General features: G+C 37.1%; 1 protein-coding gene across 1 annotated transcript; it reads right to left on the bottom strand.

Annotated features, from left to right (window-relative positions):
• Positions 1-1491: 1491 nt before the first annotated feature.
• On the bottom strand, positions 1492-2223 carry LOC122609426 (NDR1/HIN1-like protein 3). Its single transcript, XM_043782471.1, has one exon. The coding sequence runs from the start codon at positions 2221-2223 to the stop codon at positions 1492-1494; it is 732 nt and encodes a 243-aa protein (XP_043638406.1).
• Between the last annotated feature and the right edge of the window lie 10282 nt (positions 2224-12505).

Below are 12505 nucleotides of genomic sequence, written 5' to 3' on the forward strand. Positions count from 1 at the left end.
GGATCAACAGTTATGAACGTTTAAAGTTGACAAAAGGAGACGTACGGGCAGAAGGTTCTCACTGCGTCGCAGTCAGGACCAGGCAGTCCCACTGCGCCACAGTGAGACTCAATGCCAACTGACCAGGGATATTCCACTGCGCCGCAGTGGGTTCTGACCTTCCCACTGCGCCACAGTGGCCAGAAACTAAAGCCAAACAGCAGCAACAAAAACGAACCCAACCTCAAATTTTTGATATCCAAATCGACTTGTGGTGCTTCAAGACTCATTTTTAGGCTTAAAAAAACATCATTAAGTATAACCAAACATGTTTTATCAATCAAATCCAATCCCTTAACACAATTACATGTCTAAATCGTTCTTGACCCAAACTAACCCTAATGAAACCCTAATTTGACCCATTTCAAGTTTTAGCCTGATTTTGACCAAGGGTTTCTTAGACATGACTAGTAATGACGTTCTAAACATAAAAGAGAAGATTTAAGATGAGTTTAACTTACCAAAAGCGTCGAAATCTTCCAATTTCAGGTTTAGGGCAAAGACTTGGATGGACACCTTTAATCCTTGATTTCTTTAAAGAATGATGATTATTATTGTTATTGTTACTAGATTTAGTTAGATTTGATATTAAAACACAAGTATGGGTGAATTAAATGATGAATTTATGGTGATTTGTGGTGGTGGTTGAAAGAGAGGGAGGAGAGTATTGAGGGAGAGAAAGAGATGAAGGAAAAGAGGATAAGGAGAAATGAATGTGGGGAGTGTGTGTGGGGAGAATGGGGGCCGTCCTAGGGAGTCCATTATTAGGCTCCTACTCCGCTAATTTCGACAAATAGCTAAACATTAACCATTTAAACGCTAAAACGAGACTGTTAACAAAATTAGATTTCACGTTACGTTACTATAAAACAAAATGTTCAGTAATCCATATAGGTCAACAAGTTCGTTCATTTTCAATTATATTAAATTACAAGTCAACTAAGTCAAAAACCACGAAGGTTACACGTTGTGTTTTATGTCTCACAAATGTCATTAAACAAAACAAACATAAAATAAAACCACTGATTAAAAATAATAAAATATCATATATATGATCAAGATTATAAATTAGATTAAATTAAATACAGTAAAATCTTTTATCAATTAAAGCAATATGGAGTGATTATTATTAATTATATATAGCAAATCGCATCCAAGATAAAAAAAAAATATCACAACAAATTTCTTTCAAACATAGAATAAACGACTAATTAAAAGCATCACATATATATGATCATCATATCTTCATCTTCTTCTAGATCCTTGGCACCTTGCTAATAATCATAAGCCTTGTAAACATAAAAACTAGTAATAACCCCAAAACTATTAAGTTTTATTTTATTTTTAATAATATATAGGTACCAACTCTAAATATATCAAAGCTCTTACTCCGTAATAAAAGTTCAAAAAACACAAAATAACCAAGCTAGCTAGCTAGCTAGTGGAAAATCTTTACCATTGCTTGTAAACACAATGAGTTCTCTCAAATTCAACCTTACTATCTTGAGAGCTTATTAACGGGATCTTCAAATGACATACAACTCTAGAGTTAAAATGTCTAGAGTTAAAAAACTCCCATGACAAAGTTGTAGTTAACCTCATTTTAATCCTCAACTTCAAATCAATTTCATAAACACCATTCCTACTCTCGGATTCATAAAACTCTTTCTCATCGACACCATTTTCCAATAATACCAATAGTTGTTGGCCTTTAACGGATAGATTCACATTATTGTTCATTTTGTGACCTAAATAAAACCCTTGGACATGCTTTGTCATCAATCTTTGCCCATGATACATTACGTTTGCTCTAATTTTATCGTAATGTATCCCAAACTTGTTATTAGGGTTTCTAAACGTCATGTTAACGTCAAGATTGTAGTACAAAGTGTTGTTTGTAGGGGAGAGTTCAAATTGAGTGGGAGTCACGTCGTCCACGTGGAATTCGGGGTCGTTTGAAAAATCTATGAAGGACAGGTAGGTCATAAGTGTGATATAGAACAACACTAGTACTAGTATAACGAAAATCATAACCGATATAAACACCCATTCCCAGCATTCGATGGTTCTTTGTTGTTTTTTGCGATCGCCGGTTTTTAGTTGTTGTTTGGGATCATGATCATCCGGTTTTTGTGGTAAGGGATGGTACTTTGGTTGATCATCATTTTCTGGCAAGACTGTCATTATTATTAATTAATTATCGGAATATAATAGGGAGAGAGGTAAGAAATTAATATTTGCATAGATGAAATATATATATGTTGATCGATGCTTATAAACGTAAATTGTCGTGCTTATCAAGTAATCATCATGTCATAGTAACCCTAATGGGCTTAATTAATCTTGTTTGTTAATTTGTTGGATAGATATGATTTTTAAAAGACATTAATTATTACGTCGACCGTGTATATCCAAGATTGGCCCAAGTGATGATAAGGTTTTCTAGAATTAATTCAACATTGCATCGGAAATTAAGGGTCGAATCGGTGATCCAAAAATTTGTGTTTGGATATTTTTATTTGGTATATAGTTTTTATTGGGTTACGTTTTTGCTAAATTTTCAGGTCAGACTTCATTGATTAAACTGTACGTACATTAACTTTCTAACCATTCCAAAGGTAAATTTATTCACATTGAAATTAAAATGTTATAGTACGTTATCGTGATGGCTATTTCACAACTTCCGTACACCCAGGGACGGCCCTCAGAATTCACGTGCTCAGTCCGAGCCTTGAAAAAAATGCCTTCAAACTCTAAAAAATCCAATTATAAGAGCAAAATTTCTTTTTTATAATGGAGACGTTATAACAATTAATAAAATTGTTTTCAGACCCGTGCGGGTCGTGTTATCGCACCCTTTGTTTCAAGGGGTGCCTTTGAATTCCAACCACTATCATACTGCCCGCGTGAATGTTACTGCTAGATTTCGAATCACTAACGTACCAACTAACACCCCGTTCTAAAAAAAATAAAATATAATATAATAAATGTTATTTCTTATTTATTTATTGTTTTAATCTAGTTAAACTTGTATTAAAGTTAGGGATGAATAAATAAAAAAATTTCTAACCATATGAAATTCTAAATAAAATCAAACGATATTCTAAAAAAATAACCAAAATATGATCACGAAATAAAAATTAATAATAACTAATCAAGAAAAGATTAGTGACAAAATCATACATTTAATAGCGAAGAGTAAAACTAAAATTTTTCAATGTTACTTCTATTCTTCTAATATTTTAGAACTCAATATGAACTTTTTGTGAATGAAAAACTGTTAATAGTATCTACTCTTTATCTTCTAATTTCATTTAGATGTTTAATTATTAATTAAAGTATATTGGTATAACTTATTACTGAGGCCATAACTTTGTATATATACATATTTAATACCTAAAATATTGTATATTTATAATTTTAATATTGACTTGTTATTATAATCACATATATCTATATCTATATAATATAATATGTTATACAAAACATATATAATACACATAGAAAAAGTTTAAAAGTTTTGTGCCCCTCAAAGTTATGCCCCGGCCGGAGGTCTTGCTTGCCCCACCTAGCTCGGGCCTCCCCTGCGTACACGTTACTTCCATTATTTATGAATTTGCATTATATTTTTGATAGAGATAGAGATTGTAAAATCTACTTGTACTAAAATGTTACTGCTTATATCCTTAGTCACATGTCACCGCTTGGCGCCAAGTTTAAAGCTTTTGATAACTTAATTCAATAGAAGTAAACTAAGTTAAAATGAATAAACAACACATAGAGCCATATGGATCCTATTGAGTCCAAATTTGCCACTAGAAAATAAATTACCTCAAAGCAATCCTACATTACGAAGTATAGAATTGATAAGATGAGATCAAAATTAAAACAAGTAAAATCTTTTATCGAATTATTGAAGCAATATAATATAAATAATAGTGAATCGCATCCTAGATAAAAAACTCTATCAACCAAAAACTACAACAATAATTGTGTTTTATGTCTCATGCACAAATTTCCTTAAACAAAATAGGAAATACGGAGTATAAAATAAACCACTAAATAATTAAAAATATCATATATGATCATCATATCTTCATCCTCTCGTCCTTGTCACGTTGCTAATAGTCATAAGCATTGTAAATGGAGGCTGTTGACATAAGGAAAGGCGTACAGAATATATATGAGGTTGTACGATATATATCTATCTATACTCCCTTATAAAGAGTATTACATATCTTAATTCAGCACTTTTTTTTCTTCCCTAAATACCTCTATTTAAACATAATACTCTTATATACCATCCTTTCCCATCCACTCTAATCATTACATACTCTCATCGACTTTCTATCCCCCTCCGCCGCCGCCCTCTTCTCCACCGCCTCCCTCGCTCTCCACTACCGCCTTCTATACTCTCTTATAAAGAGTATTGCATATCTTAATTCAGCACTTTTTTTCTTCCCTAAATACCCCTATTTAAACATAATACCCTTATATACCATCCTTTCCCATTCACTCTAATCATTACATACTCTCATCGACTTTCTATCCCCTTCCGTCGCCGCCCTCCTTCTCCACCGCCTCCCTCGCTCTCCACTACTGTAACACCCAACATTTAAAAATAAGGATTTCCAAAAACTTTTGCCTAACGGCGTTAAAAGAAGCGGAATTAAACTTTAAAAGTCCAAACCAGCAAAATCTGTTTGGTTTATTCATTAAATGGTGTTACTAACCATATCATCAAAATAAGCCTAAATGGAAATCCATCGGTTGCCCAACATTTAACAACCGAACACATTATCAATACAAGTCATTATTATCTAAACATAAAGCAAATGTCTAAAGCGAGTAGCCACTATGGGTAAACTATAGCCAACTTCAAAATCATCTACCTATGCCTCACATCTTCTCACATCTACTTGTTCACTATTGTTGGACCTGAGGGCACAACACATTTTAAAAGAGCAAGTGTTAGCTAACGAAGTAGCTAAGTAAGATAACACATAATTTATAAAACGTTTGTCCATTTAAAACATTATATAAAAGTCATATTAAGTCGTTAAGGCACATATCATCGAACATATCATCTCATATACATATCATAGCATCAACATCATTCATATTAGGATGGGTCATCCTAATGTGCCTAGTCATCTTTTGCATCATCACATATCACATCTGAACATCTTTATAATTGTGACATAAGTCACGCATCTCGTATAACATATACATCATTATAAGTGAGACATAAGTCACCCCCGACTAGATGAACAACCTTACGGCTGTACATCAATGTCGTTAAGGAATGGCAAGCCAATTCCAGGAGTAATCCGTATGTTCAAGGACAATGAGGCTGGTAAGACCTCCCGTATTACTCTTCACGTTGTACCTCGTTGCAAGGAGCCACCCGAGCAACCACATCAACGCACTTAACCGGGCTAGGGCAAGTACGGGTTAAGCTTAACACTTTCACATCAAATTTACGAGCTCGATTTCACATCACATATAGTTTGGGTGTTTACACAACCTAAACAATCATCACATATAAATCTTTTACGTTTGGGCCCTTAAACGTGCACGTGTCATGGCAACTTAATAAGTCTAGTGAACTAGATGAACAAGCCATGTAATCATGCACATTTCACATATCATCATACATCACATTTCATAGCATTTCATTTCATATCATCACATCTCATATCATTGCATAACAAATCGTTACATTTCATATCATAGGGACTGCATTTCAGGCCTCAATAGTCATGTACATAGCCCATATCACCTCCTGTATAACCCCGAATACTCATAAGCAAACAAGTTATTATTAGGGAAGTTATTATATGAAAACCATGTTTATGTTGAACCCTCAGCGTGTCAAAGTAGTGTATCTTACCTCGTAAAAGCGTACAACAAATGATAACGTAAGTTACCGAGCTTTGCAAGTATTCTCGACTACCTATAATCAACATAGGACCAATTTATGAGTATAACGAGACTAAACTGACCTATAGTCTAAATACGTGTCACATACCCTGTAATTACCATCACTCCAGATAATAGTCCCTTTTTGACTATTACCCCTGGTAAGTTGTCTCTTTTTGTCTACTTCGAGACTATTATCCCAGGTAGTTAGTCTTTTTTTTGTCTATTCTCAACTTTTGTCTATTTCTAGACTATTACCCCGGGTAGTTAGTCTCTTTATGTCATTTTTTCCAAAAACGGGTTTTACACCAAAAAGAAGACTCTTTTAAGGCCTAATGATGCAATGAAATCATTGATTAACTCCTACTTGATTTACATCACAATAACAAACGTTTTAGGTTACCGAATCGACAAAACGGACGATTTTCAATAGATTAACACACCCTATGGTCCAGATCTGATATGACACCCATAATGACTCCATTATATCATAAAAATATCAGTAACAACAAGATTATACCTTCCGGAATCTCCAACACACCAATAGATTGCAATAACGGTTACCGGGTAACCCGAAATCAACGATTCTAGCAACGAAAAGCATATAATCGATCAAGACCAGGTATGAACAAATTGAATAGATGGAAATGATCAAAACTCAGCAATGATTGCAATCTATACCTTGAAGATGATTAGAAGATCGAAATATAAGCCCTAGATCTCTCCGAATCGACCCGAAATCGATGGAATTGAACAAGGAATTGATTGTTGCACAAGAGGGCGGTCAAGGTTCAAAGAGAAGATGATAATATCAGTAGTTAGAGGCTAATGACTATCTCCTACACCCTAATCCCGTTTTTTAGTTTAACCCTATGTCAAAACTAGTCCCTAAGCTTCCAAACGACTCATATTTAGCTCAAAACACCTATAGGGAATAGTTACAACTCGTTAAACACTTCAAGCACCTCTAAAGACACATAAATACACCTGAAACATATTAGTACATCAATCACTAAGGCATTAAAGCCTTAGACATATAGCACATTAAACACTTCTAAGCATTAAATCTCCCAGAGACTTAACGGACACACAGTGTTGACTTAACGACTCAAGTTAACCGTTAATTAAAAAGTTTGGGATGTTACAACTACCGCCCCCCTTTTATATTGTCATCACTTTCTAGCCGCTGCAACGCGCGCGCATTATGCTCGTATATATTAAATGATAACCCAAAAACTATAAATTAAGCTCACAAGCCTCGACCAAGTTATAATTGTAAATGTTTTATTTTTTTTAATAATTGGTTTAACTCCAAATACATGAAAGCTCTTAATAAAAGTTCAAAAAAGCAAAATTAAACTAAACAAAATTTCAGACCCGTCCTCTAATGAAATTCTATTTCAAATCTCCGGATCCGCCATAGCTTGTAAACACATTGAGTTCTCTCAAGTGAAACCTTATCTTGAGAGCTTATTAATAATGGCACCTTCAACTGACATACAACTTTAGATTCAAAAGGATCCGTAATCATTGACAAAGCTGTTAACTTCGCCCTAATCCTCAACTTCAAATCAATTTCATAAACACCATCCTTACTCTCGGATTCGTACAACTCTTTCTCGTCGACACCATTATCCAATACCAATAGTCGTTGGCCTTTAACGGATACATTCACATTATTGTTCTTCTTATAATGGCCTAAATAAAACCCTTGGACATGCTTTGTCATCAATGTTTGCCCATGATACATAACGTTGGCTCTAATTTTATCGTAATGTATTCCAACCTTGCTATCAGGATTTTAAAACGTTATCTTAACGTCAAGATTGTAGTACAAAGCGTTGTTTGTAGGGGAGAGTTTGAATTGAGTGAGAGTCATTATTGAGGAATCTCAGCATGAACGCCTCATGGAAAGACGTGTAAGGTTTGGAGATGCTAGGTTTCATCATGAAGGCTCATCTCAAGCCAAACCGGTTGTCCATCAGCAGGCCTCTCATTCTTCACCACCTCGATCAATTCTGAGACATCCAACTCCTCAAAGAGGTAAAATGCCTCAGTCTGTCAACAGATCAACCACTCCTCAGCGAGGGTGCGTTCCTCAGCAACAAATGAGGAACCTAACCCCTCAGCGAGGAAACATTCCTCAGCAACGAATGAGGAGTGTCACTCCTCAGCGAGTAGATGTTCCTCAGCAACAAGTAAGGAGTGTGACACCACAAAGGGGACACTTGCCACATCAGCAAGTAAGATCCTCCACTCCCAATAGAGGACAGTTGTCCTCCCAGCAAATACAATCTTCTATTCCTATTGGGGAATATCTCCCTCACAGGCAAGGGAGGTCTTCCACTCCAAATCGATCTTCTAGGTCCACCACTCCCAGTAGAGTTCTTCAATCTAGGACTTCCTCTTCACAAACTAATCTAAAACAAGCTTGGAGTGTGTTTAGAGGCTCACAAGTGGCCTCCTCTTCCATTCCTCGTCTAGATGACCCCACTGGCAAATCTCTCTTGGGTCCCCCTCCTCTCTCAAAGAATTCTCGCAAGCAAAAATCAAAGCCTAAGTCCAAGGCAAAGACCAAGGCTTCAACCTCTTCAGACCCTAAAATTGTTGAACTTGCTCAACAAGTCAATGACTTGTCCCCTCAACTCAAGGAATTCCTTCTTAGCAATCAACAAAGCAACTCCTCAAACAGCAAATGCTATCTCTGTGGCATGAGAGGACATATTGCAACAGATTGTTGTAATTCAAGAGATGCCCCTGAAGTGGTTGTGCAAACAAATGCTCACACTTCAGCCTGTGCCTCTCTAACTGACCTTGTCTCATCTTCCATGATTAGTGAGAGTCCTCTTAATGAATCTTTCTTTATTGACACTGGGTCTGTCACTAATTCTATGGGGACTCATCAAACTAATCTTGCTAACTATATTGCCTCTCAACGCATTGAGATTCCTCATTCTCAGAATGTCATCTCCAATTCGTGGGGACGACCAGCAATGTTGGTTGAGTTCAGTGCTCCCAACGTTGTTAGCAACTCAGTGGTGCTTCAAGAAAGTGGGAATAACATGATGCCCACTGTTGAGAATGATAGAACTCACATGCTTCCTGACTTAGGAAACCATTTCACTCTTGAGGAAACTTTTTCCGCTGAGTCATCCTCCACCACTGATGCACCCATCATTAATTCTACTGACACTCCTGTCAGTGAGTTTGAAAGTGGACCAAACTAAAGCCTTCTGTCTTATCTTTGCAGGGTTTACTGGGAAAAGGTGTGTGGTATTTGGACAGTGGATGTTCAAAACACATGACTGGCTCAAAGACCTTGCTGGATAACTATGTAGAGGCTGCTGGCCCTACTGTAGTGTTTGGTGATAATTCTACCGGACAAACTGAAGGTTATGGTCTCCTCTTAAATGGGTTAATCAAATTCTCCAAAGTTGCCTATGTGAATGGATTAAAACACAATCTTATAAGCATTAGTCAACTTTGTGACGCTGACTACAAAGTCATTCTTGATAAACATCAAGGGACTGTTGTAAATATCAACAAGGAAGTCGTATTGGTTGCTCCAAGAAAACGAGATGTATATCTCGTTGACTTCACTCCTATCAAAACTGATAGTGAGACTTGTTTCTTTGCCAAGTCAGCTGCTGAACTAAATTGGTTATGGCACAAGCGTATGTCGCATGTGAACTTCAAAACCATAAATTCACTAGCTAAGAAAAACTTGGTGCGTGGTCTTCCTCATCTCTCCTTTGAAAAGGACAGACTTTGTAGTGCTTGCGAAAAAGGTAAAGGATATAGAGCTTCCTTTAAAACCAAGCAAGCCAACTCTGTCAAAGGATGCTTTTATCTCCTTCACATGGACCTTTTTGGTCCAGTAAATGTCCAAAGTCTAAGAGGTAGCAAATACACCTTAGTTATCGTGGATGAATATTCACGATACACTTGGACTATCTTCCTTCACTCCAAGAGTGATGCTGCTGAAGAGATTATAAATTTTATTAAGAAAATGGAAAATCTCAATGGCATAAGGGTTAAAGAACTCAGAAGTGATCATGGAACTGAGTTTCGAAATCACACTCTTAAATCTTTTTGTGATGATCAAGGGATCTCACAAAATTTCTCATCTGTTAGAACTCCTGAGCAAAATGGTGTCGCTGAAAGAAGGAATAGAACCCTTATCGAAGCTGCTAGAACAATGCTCAGTGAGTCCTCTCTCCCAAACAAATTTTGGGCTGAGGCTGTTAACACAGCTTGTCACACCCCGAATCGCTGTCTAATTGTCAAAAGACATAATAAGACAGCTTATGAAGTCCTAAGAGGTAAGAAACCTCAAGTCAAATACTTTCATGTGTTTGGATGCCCTATATTCATTTTGAATAATAGGGATCACCTAGGTAAGTTTGATCCCAAAGTGGATGATGGTTATTTTGTAGGATACTCATCTATTAGCAAGGCTCAACGTTCGTCTTCAAAAAGTGGATGAATCCATTCATGTCACTTTTGATGAAAGTTCATCTGCTTTAAAAGACATACAATCCTCCTCATATGAAGAAGTTTTCAGTGAGTTCACTAATCCCTCCAATGAGGAAGCTGACTCATTTTCCGATGCACCTTGTACCTTACTTGAATGTCTTCAGCAGACATCTCTGAATGTCTTCAGCAGACATCTCATGATACATCAGTGTGTAATGATGAGGAACAAGTTGTTGCTCACGTTTACTCAATTGAGCCAGTTGAACCTATTTTGAGATCAATCCAGGCCTCCTCAGCCAACGATAGATCGTTGACTAAGGATGTTCATGCTGATGATCTCGCTGATGATGAGTTTCATGATGCCTCAGCAAATGCTGAGGACATGGAGTCTGCTGATGACTCCAACATCAATGATAACTCAACTCAGTCAAATAACTCAACTGATCATCCTGTAGCTGAACCCACTGTCACTATCGACCTTTCTTCATACAATCCTCTTCCTTCTGTCCCCATCTCCCCATCTTCTGCTGATACTCAACTAGGTTCTTCAAGTGTTCCTTCACTTAGGTGGACAGCTAGTCACCCTGCTCACCAAGTCATTGGTGATCCTCAGCAGGGTATTGTCACTCGATCAGCAACAAGAAACACATGTCTTTATGTAAACTTCTTGTCAATGATCACTCCCAAAAATATTGGTGAGGCAATAGCTGATCCCTCTTGGGTTGCTGCCATGCAAGAGGAACTAACTCAATTTCAACGACAGCACGTCTGGTTTTTAGTTCCTTTACCACAGGGTAAGGAACCTATTGGTACCAAATGGGTATATAGAAATAAAATGGACGAAGACGGTGTTGTAATACGCAACAAGGCTAGGCTGGTTGCACAAGGTTATCTTCAAGAAGAAGGAGTCGACTTTGATGAAACCTTTGCTCCAGTGGCCAGATTAGAAGCTATACGCTTATTTTTGGCACATGCTGCTTATCGTGACTTCAAGGTCTATCAAATGGATTTTAAGAGTGCCTTCCTAAATGGAAAACTCGATGAAGAAGTCTATGTCGAGCAGCCACCTGGTTTTGAAGATCCAGCCAAGCCACATCATGTCTATCGTCTTAATAAGGCCTTATATGGTCTTAAACAAGCCCCTAGGGCTTGGTACGACACCCTCTCAGAATTTTTCCTCTCAAACAACTTTCAGCGAGGATCCATTAACAGCACTCTTTTCATCTTTCGAAAAGGTGCTCATATACTATATGTCTAAATTTATGTTGATGACATTATCTTTGGATCCTCAAGCACTAAACTATGCAAAAAGTTTAGCTTCCTTATGTCATCTCATTTTGAAATGAGTATGATGGGAGAATTAACCTTTTTTCTTGGTTTGCAAATACGTCAGCTCGCTGATGGTATTTTTATCAACCAAGAAAAGTATATTCGAGACATGTTGGCTAAGTTTGATATGTCTGATATTTCTCCAAAGCCAACTCCCATGTCTCCTCCCAATAATCTCCATGCTGATCCTGATGGTAAGCATGTGAACCCCACTCACTATCGTGGGATGATTGGCTCGCTAATGTATCTTACAGCGAGTCGTCCTGATATCATGTTTGCTACTTGCTTATGTGCAAGATATCAAGCATCTCCTAAAGAATCTCATCTTCTTGCTGTTAAGCGAATCTTCAAATACCTGAAGGGTACCATGACCTTAGGTCTTTGGTATCCCAAGGAGTCCAATTTTGACCTTGTTGCTTACTCTGATTCTGACTATGCTGGCTGCATGTTAGATCGTAAGAGTACCAGTGGAGGATGTCAACTGTTGGGGGGGGAGGTTAACTAGTTGGTCTAGTAAGAAACAGCATACAGTGTCCATCTCCACTGCTGAAGTAGAATATGTGTCGGCAGCGAGTTGTTGTGCACAAGTTCTCTGGATGAAACACCAACTCGCTGACTATGACTTAGACTACACTAAGATTCCCATTATGTGTGACAACACAAGTGCAATAGCTATCACACATAATCCTGTTCAACATTCCAAAACCAAACACATAGACATTAGGTATCATTTCATACG

The sequence above is a fragment of the Erigeron canadensis genome, chromosome 7 (genome assembly GCF_010389155.1).
Source record: "Erigeron canadensis isolate Cc75 chromosome 7, C_canadensis_v1, whole genome shotgun sequence".
In the NCBI taxonomy this organism is placed as follows: Eukaryota; Viridiplantae; Streptophyta; class Magnoliopsida; order Asterales; family Asteraceae; genus Erigeron; species Erigeron canadensis.

Excerpts from the sequence above, each read along its gene's own strand:
- LOC122609426 (XM_043782471.1), bottom strand. The coding sequence starts at position 2,223 with ATGACAGTCTTGCCAGAAAATGATGATCAACCAAAGTACCATCCCTTA.